Raw genomic sequence first — 17,215 nt, forward strand, 5'->3', positions numbered from 1 at the left:
TAGTCATGTGCTGATAAGCCAGCTCTCTGATGGGCAGTGTTTACCAATTTCTATGGTGTAAATATTTCCACTGGGGCTCCTTTCAAGCTACCAATCATTTGACAACAGCCCCTCAAAATTCCTAAATATGCAATAATAAACTTTTGCAAGCCAGTCCAAGGCAGCACACCACTAAACAGTTAGTTCTTGTACATACTGGACTATTATGTACAATAATGATGCTTTTTAATTATCCTGCAGTGCCTTCATTCAACTACAACTCATACATTCAGAGAGTGCCTTTATGTAAGACTGTTAAGGGCCCTTTAGAATAAGATTATAATAATTTAAGTCATAGACTACTTTGAGGTGCTAATCAAAGCTATAAAACCTTCTCTATAAGAAAAAAATAAAGTACACACTAAGAATTATGAATACGATTTCAGGGGATTCTTCTACCTCTGAAACTTGTCCATGGGTCTCAGATTAATAATCTCTGCTATCTCTTTGGGCCAAAGTAATTTGGCAAGCAACATTGTGAATTTCATTGCTTCAGTTCACTAAGTTTGTGAATGACTGGAGAGCTCAAAATCACCATTTCATTGCAGAAAAGTTAAATTACCAATACTTTATTAATCATGTTTACTATCTGGCCTTTTCTGTCATTATTCTAAAATTCAGTGATCACAGGGAATTCAAGAGGAGATGATGTGGTCCATTACTGAGTTCAACTGAGTAACATTTCTCCCTTTATTCTACTAATTTTGTGTGAACTATTATATAAGCTAACTGTAGGACTTGTGATATTTCAATCTTCAATCTTCATTTTTAAATACAAGCTTCCTATATGTACATATGTGCATGTGTATGTATGTCTATATAGACAAAATTAACACTTTTTTCTCCCTTTTCTAGGGCTAGGCTTAATTAAACCTATTGCCCTCTGACTTGGTCAAACACCTTTTTTACATAGTCACACGGTACTTGTATTTGGATTTTGTGGCACACTTCACAATTAGATTTAAACAATTAATTTTGTAATGATTTTCAAAAATAATCATTTCTTCTATTATATGTATAATTTAAAGGCCAGGTGATGCCACATGCACATTCCCTAATGGGTTCTGAAAATTTGTTGAATGAAAGAATTGATGATAATATTTTGGATATAAATGTTTAAGAGAAAAAAGATAAACAAGGAGAAAAAAAGAGACCAAAGTTTTAATGAAGCAACCAAATTACCAGCTTCAGTTTTAGTGTTGTTTCATTTTCTATCCACCCAGCTACAGCAGCAATATTTTTAGCCCTGGTCAGTTGGAGTTGATGTTGATGAGAATAATCATACTAGACCTTCAATAGGCAAGCAGGAAACTCATTTCTCCTCCATTTTTGAGGGTTTTGTTTTGTTGAGTCTTTTCAACTTAATTCTTAAATGACCAGAGAATTTCTGCTCACCAACATAAACCATCACTAAGAATTCAGATTCATTAAAGTTGGCTTAAAATTAGCTAAGAGATTTAAAAAATATAGTGGAACACTGTGAAGATGACTGTTCAGTTAGGAAATGATGCCAGAGACCAATGTTCTCATTTTTTAGTAGAATGGTTCTTTCCACTTGGCAAAAATTCAGAGACTAAAAGCTAGAGCTTGCATGTTTCAGCATCACTAAAGCCTGGTGCTGAGAAGAGCCTTCTCACATGGCAGGCACAGCAGGCATGCCTTTATAATCATGGCTGATTAAACGGCCAACTGAAGGTCAGATGACCCTGTCAGAAACAGAATCTTAGTCTTTCAGCTCTTTAACATGGTTTCATTTGGAGCTGTTTATTTGGCTCAGTACATCAGAATGTGAGACAGCTCATCACATATTAATTGAACATCTACCATTGTGATCGATATATTGTCAGGATTCCAGTAACAGCAAAAAGGAACACAGGTTACTTCATGCCTTTGACAAATGTACATTCTGGCAAAGCAAGAATATAAATCATGGAAATACAGAGCAGTGTGAAGAAAGAGCTTAAGGGACATAAACTGATAGAAAAGTCAGATACCACTTCTATTTGAATAAATCAAGCATGGTTTCATGGAAGAGGCACCACTTTGAGCTGGACATTGAAGAATGGGTAGGATCTCATCAGATGGAGAATGGAAATATAGAAGGTATTCTATAAACATATATATGCAGCTGGGGAAACTGGGGTGTGTTTTCATAAGAGCAAGTAATTCAATCTGAGTGGAACTATATAGTATTTGTGATGATACAATGGAAGGTGAGTCTGGAAGGTAGATTTTACCCATATTATATGAGTGACAGTGTTATAGAGGTAATGAAGGATTGAGTAGGGGGCACTCATGGGTTTGAGACCAGTAGTCACCATTTGACTTGTCTCTGTTCTGAGACAGTAGACATACCTCTGTCTACTTATGGCGTAAGTTATTAGAAATCCAAGTCTAGACCAAATTATGAGACAACTAAGTTTATGTTTGGTATGGTTTGATTCTTTGGACCTTCCACCATAGCCTTCTCCCTCTTCCCATTCTTCAGAAATTGTATCTAATTCCACCCCTGGTGAGGAATGTCTGAGAATGACTTGGGGATTGGAACAGTGGGAATAATAGTTCTGAGGAGCATTCCTGTGTTATCAGGAGGACTCTTAAAGTCAAAGGCGTCAGGACTCCAAAGAATCACATTATAATGGCACAATATGAGGCAGTAGGGTAAACAGCTTGCTATGGAAGAACTGGCATGGACCCCTCAAATCATATAAACAGCTTCTCCATGTCTCCCTCTGTGTCTCACAGGAACCACTGGTTGTAAGAAAGACAGCCTGATTCAAAGTGTGAATAACAGAACACACCATTCCCAATAGTGGAAATGACTCAAAGTATAGGTGCCATGCTTTGTTAGTCATGTTCTTTTCATGAACTAATAAAGGGGCATGAAGCAGTTAAGATAGTGGAAAGCTAACTAAAAATCAGGAGGTTCTGGGTTTTAGATCTAGATTTAAGTAGCAATTTTCACATTTGTTAAAAAAAGAAAAACTAGAATTGGATATATAAGTTCTAAGGGTCATTTTACCTCCTTAATATCATATAGGAAGGCATAAATTATGGGATGTCCCTCCATCTAGTGTGGAGCCATAGAGGAATGTCAACTCTTTGAGAGTTTGTTTCTTAGTGCCTGTCCAGTACAGAGGGCTGTGGGGAAATGAGAGCTGCAGATGGACAGCTGACAAGGGAACTGGGGACCCACATCTTCAGTCAGCTCCACAAGGTGACATTCTGTCAGGAAGATGTTCTGCTGCACAGATGGCCCCTGGGGGTGGTTCTGGGAGTGCCACTGTTTGCAGGAAGGAGTGATCACATTCCGGAATGCTGCTCGGAAACGGCGAGAGAGTAGGTTGTAGATAATGGGGTTGACAGCTGAGCTCAGGTAGAAGAAGACACCTGGAATGCAGGGGATTAAGAGACATGCCAAGGAGAAACTGGGGGAGAGGTACGACAGGGAGAAGCATAAATATCTAACAAAGGTCTTGAATCCCTTTGATTGCCTCGTTTGGAAGTGATAATATACATAAGACGCTAAATGAGAATACAAAATACTCTGAACAGATCTACCAGCTGTGTACTTAGGATTCAAACCCAGAAAGATTAAAGAGTCTTGGAAAAATTGAGGCTCGCATGGGATCTCTCTGAGATGTTTGGCAACTTCCTTTGATGCCAACTCGTTTAATCAAAGAACATGTTCCCATAGCATTAACGAGAGGTGCTTAAGTATCAGAGGAAAGAGAGATGTTTTCTTATCTCATTGGAGTTTTGCTTAAATCTATAATTTGAAACTGCAGGTAATGGAGGAATAGTAAATCAGTCAAGGCATAGTCTCTGCTGAGAGTCCTTAAAATGCTAAATATCTCTTCAAAGAAGTATTCCCCAATGTCCTTTCCCTACCTAGCCTTTCCCCTTGATGGCTCTTCCCACCTTATTTCCAACCTTATTGAATATTTGTATTTTTCCATTTGTTTTCTCCACCAAATGTCTTGCACACTGGCATTTTCTTGGTTGATATACACTTTTCCTTTATTACCATATTCTATTCTATTTTCTCAAGGCACAAGGGGAGCCTAAGGTTGAGAATCAGAGGACTTCGTTTCTGATCTTGGCCTTTGCTTATTCTGTGACCCTGGACAGAACTGGCAGTTCAATTTCTTTTTCTCTGTAAAATGGGAATGATAACACCTTTTTAACTCACCTCCCTGGATTATTGTGAGGATTAAAGTGAGATACTGTCTACAGAAGGGCTGAGGATAAGAATATAAAACAAGCGATAGGTGCTGTCCTCAACACATTCATTGTTGTCCTCATTTATATAGTTCAGGACATTCAGAGTGCCATATGCCCTGTGGACAGAATTGGGCAGGGAGGAGTGTAGGAGGGGAATATTTCTATAGACTGTTAATTTGTTCAATAAAGAAATACTGATTGAACTCATTATACGACTTTGAGACACATTGGAAGGTAGTGGATTTAGACTTTGTTCTCCAAGGACTTGGAATAATATTGCAGAACAAGATTTATGCCTAACTTCAGTAATTAACAAAAGGATGATACCAAACAGTATCTGTTAAGAAAAGAGATACCAACAGTCATGCTATGGAAATTCACATAATGGCATAAACACAAGAACTCTAATGGTCATGACAAATTTAATGGGGGTGATTGGACTCTAGAGAGACCATGAAATGGGTAGGAGATCTTGGGGAAGAGAGGAGAGAGTGCTGCAAGTAGAAGGCTTAGCGTGCACCAGTGTGCTATAGAATGATTATTGTGCAAGAATAATGCAGAACGTGCAGAAATCCCTGATTCACCAGTTTGACAAGCATTCAATGTCCACTCTACAACCATCTTTTTGGTACTCAGCAGGGCTTGTGTACAGTTTATACCTGGACATTAGGACTTTCCTCCATGTTAAACTATTTATTATTCTGGACAAAAAATCAAAACTGTTTATAGCTCTGATCTTTGTGGTTAGTCTGAGAAAATGGGAGTGTTTAAATAATATATACACTACTATATATAAAATAGATAACAAATAAAAAAGATGGTTGTAGAAAATAGATAATATATATGGTATTCAGTATGCATATGAATGCTATTGTTTTTGTTCTGTGCACATCTGGAGCTTAACTTGCATAAATTGATCTTATCTTTCTTCCTTAATGATGTCTTTGATAAAGAGCCCATAGAACCATCCAGTGACTAGCAGAGGTAGAGGGATAGAAGCGGTGTGACCCTAAGACTAATAGTTACACTGACTGAGAAAGAAAGACTCAGGTGGCCATTCTTTGCTCCATTTTAGAGGAAAGAACCCTGAACTTGAAGTTAGGTGACTCAGGCTTGAACCTTGTTTTTACCATTTGCCAACTGAGTGTCTTTGGACAAGTCATTTCTTCTTTGTAGAACTGTTTTTTAACCATAAAATGTTGATGATAATATCTACTTTACAAACTTGTGATGGTTGCAGAAGATAGGCTATAGCATTTTACAGCTTAAAAAGTTCTTCAATAGCAATTATTTTATTTGCTTCTTACCATCAGCCTGTGTTGTATATAGAGCAGGCATTATTGCCACCTTACAGTTGAGGAAACTTTGGCAAGAAGGAATCCATATTCTCCGTATCACTCAGAATATAAACGGTGGTATTGAGATACAAATCCAGATCCCCTGATTTAGTAACCTTTCAACCACTCTCTCTCATATTCTGTGGTGTCTTTAACAAGCAGCATTAAAGTAGCCTAAAAGCAGACCTTGAGGCCCCATGAATACCCTTTGGCTGACTTTCATGAGGGTCTAACACTTGCTGAAGACAATACAGGATTTCAGGGACATGGATGTTTAATAAATAAGAACCAATTAAATCACATGGCCATTGAAAGGAAAACCAAAGGAATCATTCCTTTGACCATTTTCCTGCTGTAATCATCAAGCTTAGAGTTGACGTCTTTCATAAAGTAGTGTCTCAAATAGTAATATGGCGTATTTCTTTTGAACCTGTAACATACCTAATCAATACTTAAATAAAATAAAAATCTAGTGTCTTCATTACAGTATGGCAGATCCCCATGATAAATTGGTATATACAAATAGAACCTACTGCTCTAAGCAAGATGAAGAAGCTGCAGTTGCCTGGACACCTGTGATACACCCAAACGAGCTAAATTTTACCTGATACCACATGGATGAGATTGAACACAGCAGCCAGGGATTCAGTCCACTCCTCCACAAAGCTGAAGAAAAGCCAATCAATGTGGAATGGGGCCCAACAGATAGCAAACACTAAGACCAAGGCAACTGGAAAAGGATGATGAAGGGGAGAATTAATGGCAGTCAAAGCGAGAATAGGTATACAGTGCCCACACTGAGTTCATCCATTCCTTCTAGCATTTCCCCTCCATCTTTGTTAAGTTATAATTGCTAAAGTCCAACTAGATCCTAAAGAGACTCTACATAGAGTATGTAAACATAAGAATGAAGTTTATAGGATTGCGAATCAGTTGTCCATATGGTTGTAAACGATTTCTTGTGTAATGTAAGTTTCCTTCAGGATATTTAGAATAGTATTGAATGTATTCAAAGTTCTGAAAACATTCTATTGTGGAAAATAAATTATGTTGCAAGTAGACTGTTGGAATCACATAAACTGGATATATAAGTAAAATGATTGTGTTCAAGCAATTTGGTGTTCTTTAAAGTTATAGATTAATAACAAACTATGAAGTATAGTATGAATTTATCTTGTTTTTCTAGAAAAAAATCAGAAGTTTCTATGATTTTAATCATTTAAAATTCTGTAAGTCACCAAGGGAAAGAGAAAGGTCGAACAACCATGAGCATAATACAAGCATCTTAGGACTGGAATGGGGATGTGTCTATTATATTATAAATTGCTAGAGCACGGAATTCCTTCCACTTCCTTTATGTTTGTTTTTACATTTATGTTGAAATGATTACAGATTTACAGGAAGTTGCACCTTCCAGTTTCTTATTTTCAGCTCCCAAGACAGAGATTGGTGCTACCATAGTTTCTCTAAGGGGCATTTATTCTCCAGAAAAATAAACATGTATGTTTTTTTCTCCCCTGAATTTGTAAAATACTTTCCTTTCCTTTCGAGGCTTGAGATTTACCTCAAAATAATCTAGTAGGGGCTAAAGGAGAGACAGGGATATAGAGGAAACAAGATGAGCTATGAGCTGATAACTTTTAAAGCTGGGTGATGGGTATTTTGGTGTTCATTTTACAATTCTCTGTACTCAAGAGCACATTTGATGTTTTGCATAGTAAATAGTACATATGTTTCCTGTTGGCATTAAAATACTCAGAGTAAGTTGTCTGCCTGCATGATGTGGTTTCAGGAATATCAGGAAGATTCTTCTGAATTTACCTCCCAAGAAGAAGTCCCTAATCTGCTTACTACTGCCTACAATTCCCTCTAGTTAAAAATTTAATTCGTGTTATAATTAAACTCTCTGTCCCCAAAGGCAAATAGTTCACAGTATATTTTATCATTGTAACTATAATGTGAGTACACTTCATGTCCTTTTGTGAGAGATTATGATCTGAGAGATTATGATCAAAGAGAATTGGGGAGAAATAGTGAAGACACTAGATTTCTTAGTAGGGAAAGTCAGGTGCTAACAGGGGCTAAAAAATTTCAAGAAGGTGATTAGTAGAGTTGAAAAGACATACAGTGACCTCAGAGGTTTCTGGGTTTGTTTGTTTGTTTGTTTGTTTGTTTGGTTCACAGACATCACGTAGTTACAGTGAGTGCTTCATATGCATATTCGCCTGGAGGATTTGTTTCTTCCAACTTTCACGCTGTGACTTGGAAAGTATATTATAAACCTCCTTTCTCTAATTGATTGGTATCTCATTAGACCAGTTGGATCATATATTTTTATAACATTCTTTTGGGAGAGTGTGGATCAGTGCCTGGATGTGTTTTAAAATATCTTATCTACATAAAAGAGTGCACCGTTTATATAAAATCATACAATGTCATAGCAGGAATGACTACTTAGAAGGATTCTTAGCCAGAAGTCCTTATCCTGGAAGTAAAAGATCCCACGGAGTCCAAACTTGGGTATCAGGGGGTTCAGGATCCCCCTGAAATGGATTGTAAACCATTTGATGTATGTTTGTTTGTACACTTTCTGAGCAGAGAATTCACTGTTTCCACAATATTTTTAAAGAAACCCATAACACAAAATCGGTTAAGAACCACCTGCTCATTTTAGGGGGGAAAAGAGATACTTAAAGGCTCTTAGAGTGGATATGATTTACTAAGCATTGAACAGAGTGTATTACAATGGTTGCGATTTAGAGTGCTATTCTGAGGTTTAAAAACCAAAATAGAGGGCTTCCCTGGTGGCGCAGTGGTTGAGAGTCCGCCTGCAGATGCAGCGGACACGGGTTCGTGCCCCGGTCTGGGAAGATCCCACATGCCGCGGAGCGGCTGGGCCCGTGAGCCATGGCTGCTGAGCCTGCGCGTCCGGAGCCTGTGCTCTGCAATGGGAGAGGCCACAACAGAGAGAGGCCCACGTACCGCAAAAAAAAAAAAAGAAAAAAAAAAAAACCAAACGAAAATAGAACAAAATAGACAGGTCCTAGGTGCTTGAGTAAGCCATGGAAGATCAGAACATGACACTGTGCTTCAGAAGAATTTTGATCCAGATCCCAGCAGTACTTGATCAATACCAAATATAACTCCTTTACTTTAACAAACAAGCAAAATACAAAATGGAGGACTTACACAGCATTTTAGTGACTGATTTTCTGGATGGTCTTTGAATATTTGCAGTTACTTCATCTGCTTCAAGGGGTTGGTCTTTCTTCAGCTGCAAGAGAAATGCAAAGAGATATAAAGAAAGGGAAACATTTTTCCCTCCCATTAAGATCTGAGAAGTGTGACTCTAACACTCATTTTGCAGACAAAAAACTGGACTTAAAGAAATGTAAGAATTTGTTAACATGTAAGAATATGTTTAACAATAAGTTGGAGGTGGAGTTGGATCAAGGTCACCTAACTCAACTGGATAGATGGTTGTGGCCAAATTCCAGGCAACCATTTATCCTATGCTACTCTGTAGAACCCTAGTTTTGTAGCATATTAATAGATATTCCATGAAAAATAAGAAATTCTGAAGTTAAAAAATGTTAGATAGGCTTTTTCATTCATCCATTCATTTATTTAATAATTATTAGACATCTATTAGAATGACATCCCTCGGGGCTCCCCTGGTGGCGCAGTGGTTGAGAGTCCGCCTGCTGATGCAGGGGACACGGGTTCGTGCCCCGGGTCCGGGAAGATCCCACATGCTGCGGAGTGGCTGGGCCCGTGAGCCATGGCCCCTGGGCCTGCGCGTCCGGAGCCTGTGCTCCGCAACGGGATAGACCACAACAGTGAGAGGGCCGCATACCACAAAAAAAAAAAAAAAAAAAAAAAAAAGAATGACATCCCTCTGCCTTGCGGTGGGTAGGCAGTAGAAAACAAAAACAGGTATTATTGCTGCTTCATGAAGTTTATAGTCTTTATTTTGGGTCATCTCAGAGCCTTAAAATGCTAATGGACTTTACACATTTCCATGGGGGACAATGTATCACCTTTCCTCCACCCCTACCTTGCACATCCCACATCTCCCACCCTCAAAGGGGATAGTGCTTCTTTGACTAAACAATACCCTTCCCAACGCATTTCAGTGGAACACCTGGTACCATCTTGAGAAGCACAATTTGGGAAACTCTGCTTTACAAATATTACCCATAAGGGTATATGTGTTTCTGAGTTTAGATGTTAAAATATACTCTTCCTTGTTGGAAGATATGGTGATCCTTAAAGTAGCATCTGAAAATTTCAAATATTAACATTTCCTGTACATGCAATCTCTCTTGCCCAGTTCAAGTCCCACCTACTCCTGGAAGACTTTTGTGGCCACTGTAGCCCATTGTCCTCTCCTTTCTCTGAACTCACTTACCACTGAAGATCTACATCATTCATCTAGTTGTGAATTTTTTCTCTTTAATTCATATGTTTCTAATTTGTGGTGATAGTCAGCCAGATAAAAAAAGCTTTAAGGTCTCATGATAAACTACCATCATATATCTAGAAGATAATATAGTATATATTTGCCGATTGGCTCTCCAGCATTTATTCTCCCCTTCTCTTACCAATCGTGCCCTGATTTTCCTAGTTGATTTACTCCTTCTCCATTTCATAGTCATTAATTTGGGTGGGAATGATCCCACCTCCAGATACAGGTTTAGTCCCTGGATAACTTAGCTGCTATCCTTCAGTCACAGTGATTGGATAATTGAGACCAATGAGATTTCAGATATTTGCTTATACATTTAGGAATGAAAGTTTCATTTCTCTTTTAGTGGAACTACCAGAGGGAGCTTTTTGTTTTTTTCCTCACCATAAGGAATGTGCTTAGAGCCACCAGTGGACTGCTATGCAGATTTGGAGGTTGAAACCAATACCATAGAAAGAAGATCAAAGAAACAGAAATAAAGTTAGTCCTTGCTGACATTGTGTGTCTTACTGGATTAATCTTCCCCAAGAGCCAGCTCTCCCTCTGGATTTTTCAGGTCTATGCTCTCTTTCATATTTTGTCAGATTGAGTTGGAGTTCCCTCATTAGCAATGTAGTAAGTCTTGACAAACTAAGACCATCAGTGGAAGGAAAATTCAACCTGTTTTATATAGTCTCAGTGTAGATTGGGATCAATTTATTGAATTATAGGGAGACATATTTCGATTCAAGATAGAGAAGAAATTAGTGTGGTTATGTGCAACAGTGGAACAGAATGCTCTAAGATGCAGTGAGCTTCCTGGGCTAGATGGCATTTTTACAGAATATTTAATTAATTTATTTATTTTTAATAAATTTATTTATTTATTTTATTCTTTTTGGCTGCATTGAGTCTTCATTGTTGCATGTAGGCTTTTCTCTAGTTGTGGCGAGCGGGGGCTACTCTTTGTTGCAGTGCATGGGCTTCTCATTGCAGTGGCTTCTCTTGTTGCCGAGCACGGGCTCTAGGTGCGTGGGCTTCAGTAGTTGTGGCACACATGCTCAGTGGCTATGGCTCGCGGGCTTAGTTGCTCCATGGCATGTGGAATCTTCCCAGACCAGGGCTCGAACCCATGTCCCCTGCATTGGCAGGTGGATTCTTAACCACTGTGCCACCAGGGAAGTCCCTACAGAATATTTTAGAGAAGGTATTTAAAATTAAATAAGACTTGGAAGAAAAGATCATTAATAGTTGCCTCCAAAGTTCAACAGATCAGTATCCTGTCTCTAACAAACATGTAGGCTCCTAGAAGTCAGGTTGCTTTCAGCATTGCACTGCCCTGAAGTATCCATGTGGATGATTAACAAAACTGGCCATCTGTCTCTTGGATATATTGGTGTTCTCTACATATACCTGTGTCTTCAGAAAGTGAGGGATTAAAGTTCTGTGAGATTTGACCCTTTGGAGTCACCTAGAACTTGAACGAAATAGGGGAAAATATTGTGCAGTTATTAGGAATAAATGGGAGCGAACTAAAGGTGATGTTATTAATATAATAGTAAAACAAAATAATGCAGGTATAGTTCTTAACTCAATGTCTGGCACATGATACTCAGTAAGTTATAGATTGTGATTCTGGGAGTTCCCTGGTGGCCTAGTGGTTAGGATTCCGGGCTTTCACTGCCATGGCCCGGGTTCATTCCCTGGGTAGGGGACTGAGATCCTGCAAGCTGCACAGCATGGCCAAAAAAAAAAAAAAGTTTCATATATTGTGATTCTGATTATTGTCCTGGGTTTACTTGAAAGGCATTTTTATGAAATATTTATTTATAGCTGTAGGCCCACTCATGTGTATTACTGAGTCCCTTCTAGTAATTCTCCTTCTCATGGTACCATTCACCACAAGCTGTACTCGTGCTGATGCAAAGAAGCATCCAGATACACTGAGAAGAAAACCACTGGTGTTGAAGGTTAGAGCAATGCATCAAACTGCACATCTTCCTAACGCATCTTCAATTATGTTCTAATGATTTCATACCATTTAAAAAAGTTTGTCCTTATTACAAGATAGTTATTCCATTATTTGATTCCAGTCCATAATCAAGAACAAAGAAAGAGTTTTAAGATCTGTTAGTCACTTCTTCGGTGGCTCTAACAATTCTCACTGGGGATTTCTCCACCCCAGGGAAAAATTTCCTTAAATCAAACAGCAAGCAAATGGTGCACACAATCTTTATATGAACAAGCTTCTTGTACAGCTTAGTTTGTCCTGAAAAGAAAAATTATGAGTCTATTAATCATCACATTTGAGCTTCCTTAGGTCACAGTGACACAACTAGCCAACTAGAAGAAGAGTCAGAAACAGAATATTTATGCATATTATACATTGTTCCAGCAGAATTTGAAGGGGTTGACATAGTAGAATAGAATCCAAACCGTTTGTCTAGCCAACATTAAATGCTGCTTTATTTCTTGTTGAATAATTTCATTTCTCTTCAGATATTTGGTAGAGTAGATATTTATCCATTAATTATTCTCACCCACCCCTAAACACTTTAAAAGTCAACTTACAGAAATAGGAGAGGAAAATGGTCATCACTCTATAGGAAGTTCAGAACTCTTCCTACCTCACTCCTTTTAGTTATTTTTACGTAAGATAAAAGGTGAAGGGGAGACGTGAGGTTGATTATCATTCAGATTGATGTATAATCCTGATCAGTTGTTTATACTGCTTAAAATCATTTCACCAGCTGTTCATTTATATAGATTGTGATTCATTTATATAGCTTTAGGATGCCAAGATATAATCATAGCTTTTGTGTAAATATCTCTAGAATCTGAACAAAATCTGTTTATTTAAAAAAAAATCAGTCCAACCCTGTTTGTCCTGGCTGAATTCTGCTACAATTCATAATCCATCCGCTTCGGCTCAAGCTTTAATGCTGCATGTGGGAGATAAAAGGACTAAGTGAGAGCTTCCCAGGTGGGAAGGAACTTGCCCTGGGATTGCCTGTTTCCCAACTCCATTATGTTCGAACCCTGGAGAGCAGCTCGGTGGACACTTGTGTCCTGTAACGATGAAGCAGCTCTGCTTGCTCAGCTTTGAGCATACATATTGCTCCCCTCCTTCTTCCCTGGTCCTGGGATTACATCAGTCTTGGTTTTCTGCCTTCTGAAGGCAATGGGGCCCACAGTCATTCATAACTTTCGACTTGCCATGAGAATCAGTACTCCTCAGAATTGATTGAATCTCTTCAAAAATCTTTTAGCTCAAAAAGGCTTTTTGAGACAATGTTTCCAAGTCTCCCATTTTGAAGGTAGAGAAGCTGAAGTCCAGCAATAAAGGAAATAATTTAGCCTCATTCACTCATTCATTGAGCTTACAGTCGAGTTGGAGAGGAAGAAGTTAAGGAACCCACAAATATAGAATTATAAATTGTGATAAATGCAATGATGGGAAATTGCTAAGAATCATGAGCACCTAGAGAGGGACCAGGTAGTTAGGGAATCAGGGAGAGCTTCCTGGAGGAAGTGTGAGTGAAGTATGATTTAAAGGATCAGTGGGAGTTAGAAAGGCAAAAACAATTGTGGTAGTAGACAGAAGGAACATTTCTGGCAAAACTAGAGCAGAAGGTGCAAAGGTCTTGAGACCAATGCCACAGACTAAGGCCTACTTCTGATTCCTAGTCTAGAGGTCTTTAAATTAAATGTTACTATAGCAGTGACATTCTAAGCAATAGTTCCTTTCCTGGTGTCCTCTGGGTAACACCTCATCCTTCCTGAAAATAGGATGCTATAAGTTGCACTACACACACAAAGCAAACTAGGGTGGTTTCTAAGCTGTTGTCTGAGCTGTCACTGAGCTCCTGATACAAGGTAGCTGTAGATTCATGACAACAAAACAAAGTGACACTTAAATTAATTGCTTGGAGGAGGAAACATGTTTCCTATTCACAGTTAAATATCTCCTCTAAATTGATCCAAGGCAAGTGATTGTTTGCTGTTTGAAGAGATGGTATTGATAAATTTGGGATGGATATTTCTCATAGGGCTCATGATATTTGGAATCCTGCAGAAGTCCTTTCCGCCACAGTTGGATACACAGGGCTTTCTAAAGACACGATGACTGTAAACTAGTCTGGGTTGACACTTGTCTCTGGGAATTATAGGAGCCAGCCCTCCAGGAGACTGGCATAACTCTGCCTGATTAGATTTACTCCTGTGTCCAGACATCTGTTGTACTTAAAATCTATTCTTTCTCCTTAGACATTGCCACTCTGCTTAGGCACAGTATTTATTTGAAAGGACCATCTGTGGAGCACTCGTTTCTGACACACACCTTTCTCAGAGATGCACTGAGATGGGAGTATATTAATTATCACATAATACAGGGTATCAGAGCCATCTTGGTACATATGATGTGAATGTGATGTCTGCTTTGTTTTCCTTTCATTTATAATTCACATTGCTCCCACTCACAGATTTTCCTTTCCTTTTTTTTTTTAAGGAATCACAGGCTGTTAGAGCTATCAGGAGCCTTAGGGATGATCTGATGTAAGCTTTTCATTTTATAAATGTAAAACCTAACTCCAGGAAAGAATTAAGGGGCTTTACCTAAAGGCATATTATATGTGAGCTTCAGACCTGGGAGTCTGAGTGGTCTCATGACTATTTCCTACACAGCCTACCTATTAAATGGGTATAAAATTGTCATCATTAGATTTCATCTCTATGAATTTGGCTGCAGAATATACCAGGAAAGGAATCATATAGACTCACTCCTACCTTCATCAAAAGCAAAACAACAGTTTCAGACAATTCAGATGCAGGAAAAAAGAAAAAGAAAGGAAAGAAAGAAGAAAGGAAGGAAGGAAGAGAGAGAGAGAGACAGAGAGAAAGAAAGGCAAGAAAGAGAAAGAAAGAAAGAGAAAAGAAAGAAATCGGTTTACCATGATGAGCACAGGAGAGAAAGCTCTAATTATAAAATGTTGCAAACTAAGTAATAATATTCTATTAATTCCAGCTATCTCTTATTCACACTGTCTTCTAATCTATTTTATGTATTCTGTTTAATTCCTCGTCCCTCAGTCTCCACCTGTTGAAAAGAAGTCCAGGTTGATCTCACTTAGGCCATATTTTTACATTTTAATCTGATATTTCAAGCAAAGGATCAAAGCAACCACAAAGAAGGGTCTGACTTTAAAACTCTGTCTGTCTTGGAGTATAAAATAGGCAGGGATAGTTTATTTTACACTCAGACCAAGTTGGTGCAGAGGAAAATTTCAATGCAGGCAAAGCAGGTGAGCGCAGGAAAGAGACAGCAGGGTGTGAAACAGTCTCTCCATGGGCAGCTGCCTTGTGCTATTTAAAATGAGGCTCAACCTCAGACCTACTGAATCAGATTTTCCTGGAGGGAGCGACCTGCCCATGGGTACCCATAGTGAGGTTTCCAGGTGATTTGTAGGAACACCTGGGTTTGAGAACCACAGGTATAGAGGGGAGAACAATGGAAGGTGAGTTAAAGGAAATGAGTTATAGTTGTGGTTACTCTTTGTCCAATTTGAATCCAGTCCTTTAGCTTCCGAGTTTCCCCTCTGAGCTCATCCTATTTTTCTCTATGCTCCCTTCCAATTCTGAACTTCTCCAGTTCTAATTGTTTCTCCGAACTTTGAGTAAGAGAAAAAAGAAGGGATGCTGCCATAACGGTTGCAGCCAGCTTGGATACTCACTTTGAGCCCCATGAGGTACTAGAGGACACTGATGACCATCATGGGGAGGATGTAGAAGAGGAAGGAGGTGACCTGGATAATGAAACTGTAGATCCACATGGGCTTAATGATCGTACAGGTGGCAGAGCCCGGGACGAAGGACCCATTGGGGAAGTAGCAGAGCTTGATGCCGTGGATGCTGGTGTTGGGCAGAGAGAAGAGAACAGAGAAGCCCCAAACGATGCCGAGGATTTGGAGGGCCCGCCGCCGGGTGCTCTCCAGCTTGGCGCGGAACGGGTGGAGGATGGCCACGTATCGCTCCACGCTGACCGTGGTGATGCTGAGGATGGAGGCGAAGCACACCGTCTCAAAGAGGGCCATCTTGAAGTAGCAGCCCACGGGCCCCAAAAGGAAGGGGTAGTTGCGCCACATCTCATAGACTTCCAGGGGCATCCCGAGAAGCAGGACCAGGAGGTCGGAGACAGCCAAGCTGAAGAGGTAGTAATTGGTGGGTGTCTTCATAGTCTGGTGCCGAAGAATCACCAGGCACACCAGGAGATTGCCAACGACCCCCACCACAAAAATCAGAGTATACACCACAGACACTGGCAGGAAGAGGTGGCTGCGTGGAGGCCCGCAGAGCAAAGCTAGGTAGTCATCAGTGTTGTTCAGATATTTCTTGAATGGATCTTCCAGTTCCTTTTGGTAGATCCAGGAAACATTCTCATGTTTCTCCATCACTGCCGTTAAAATCCAAGACCTGAGCCTCCTCTGGAATGATCTTCTGTCCCAAGCTGAGCCGGAAAAGAAAGAGAAAGCAGGCAGGAAAGCACAGGCTCAGTGAAAGAGGCCGGGAGAGGGCTAGAGCTTCAGCAGTGTTGGGCTGCTCAGACCTCAGATCTCTTCTGAAGAGCCCCCCACGGGAGACAGAAGCCCCACCCCTCTGCGGGCTGTGGGCCAATGTGTGTGTCAGACGCTCAGTAAGAGGACAGCTGGGTGGGGCGTGCTAGCTTCCTGTGCAGGAAGCAGGAGAGGACGGGGAGACGTTTCTCTGAATTGACAGGAGCTGGGAAAGCAGAGCTGTCACAGACGGTGACACTAAGTTAAATAAGGTGTGGGCACTCGGAGCTGTGCATTTTGCAAAGTTTTGGGAATCTGGGTGGAAATACAAATTTAGGTCGCAAGGTCACGTGTAGAAGAGTACAAATCTTCATTGATCCTTGTCACCTGTACAGCATAACAAAAATGGGAGATCAATAGATTTCTCAAGTTATCTTGTTCTGTTGGCAATTCAGGGCTCCCTGGGGAAAGTGTGATCAATATGCCTTTTTGGGTTTGATTGTGTCCACGATGGAATTCAACACCTGCATGTCATCTCGCCCTGCCTGCTGTCTGACACTTCAATCTCTTTAGACAGTACCTTGCTGTTGCAAAAGTCAGTAGGATTTAAAATCAGGAAC

General features: G+C 39.8%; 1 protein-coding gene across 1 annotated transcript; it reads right to left on the reverse strand.

The window, feature by feature from the left end:
• Positions 1-3,133: 3,133 nt before the first annotated feature.
• Positions 3,134-16,770, reverse strand: LOC308609851 (neuromedin-U receptor 2-like; the record flags this gene model as incomplete). Its single annotated transcript, XM_081259140.1, is given in 5 exon segments — positions 3,134-3,429; positions 6,205-6,330; positions 8,790-8,874; positions 15,777-15,794; positions 15,798-16,770. Coding segments are annotated over 5 exon segments (1,221 nt in total). The 5' UTR covers positions 16,494-16,770.
• Between the last annotated feature and the right edge of the window lie 445 nt (positions 16,771-17,215).

Source organism: Mesoplodon bidens, assembly GCF_964165515.1.
Source record: "Mesoplodon bidens genome assembly, contig: HAP1_SCAFFOLD_698, whole genome shotgun sequence".
Classification (NCBI taxonomy): domain Eukaryota; kingdom Metazoa; phylum Chordata; class Mammalia; order Artiodactyla; family Ziphiidae; genus Mesoplodon; species Mesoplodon bidens.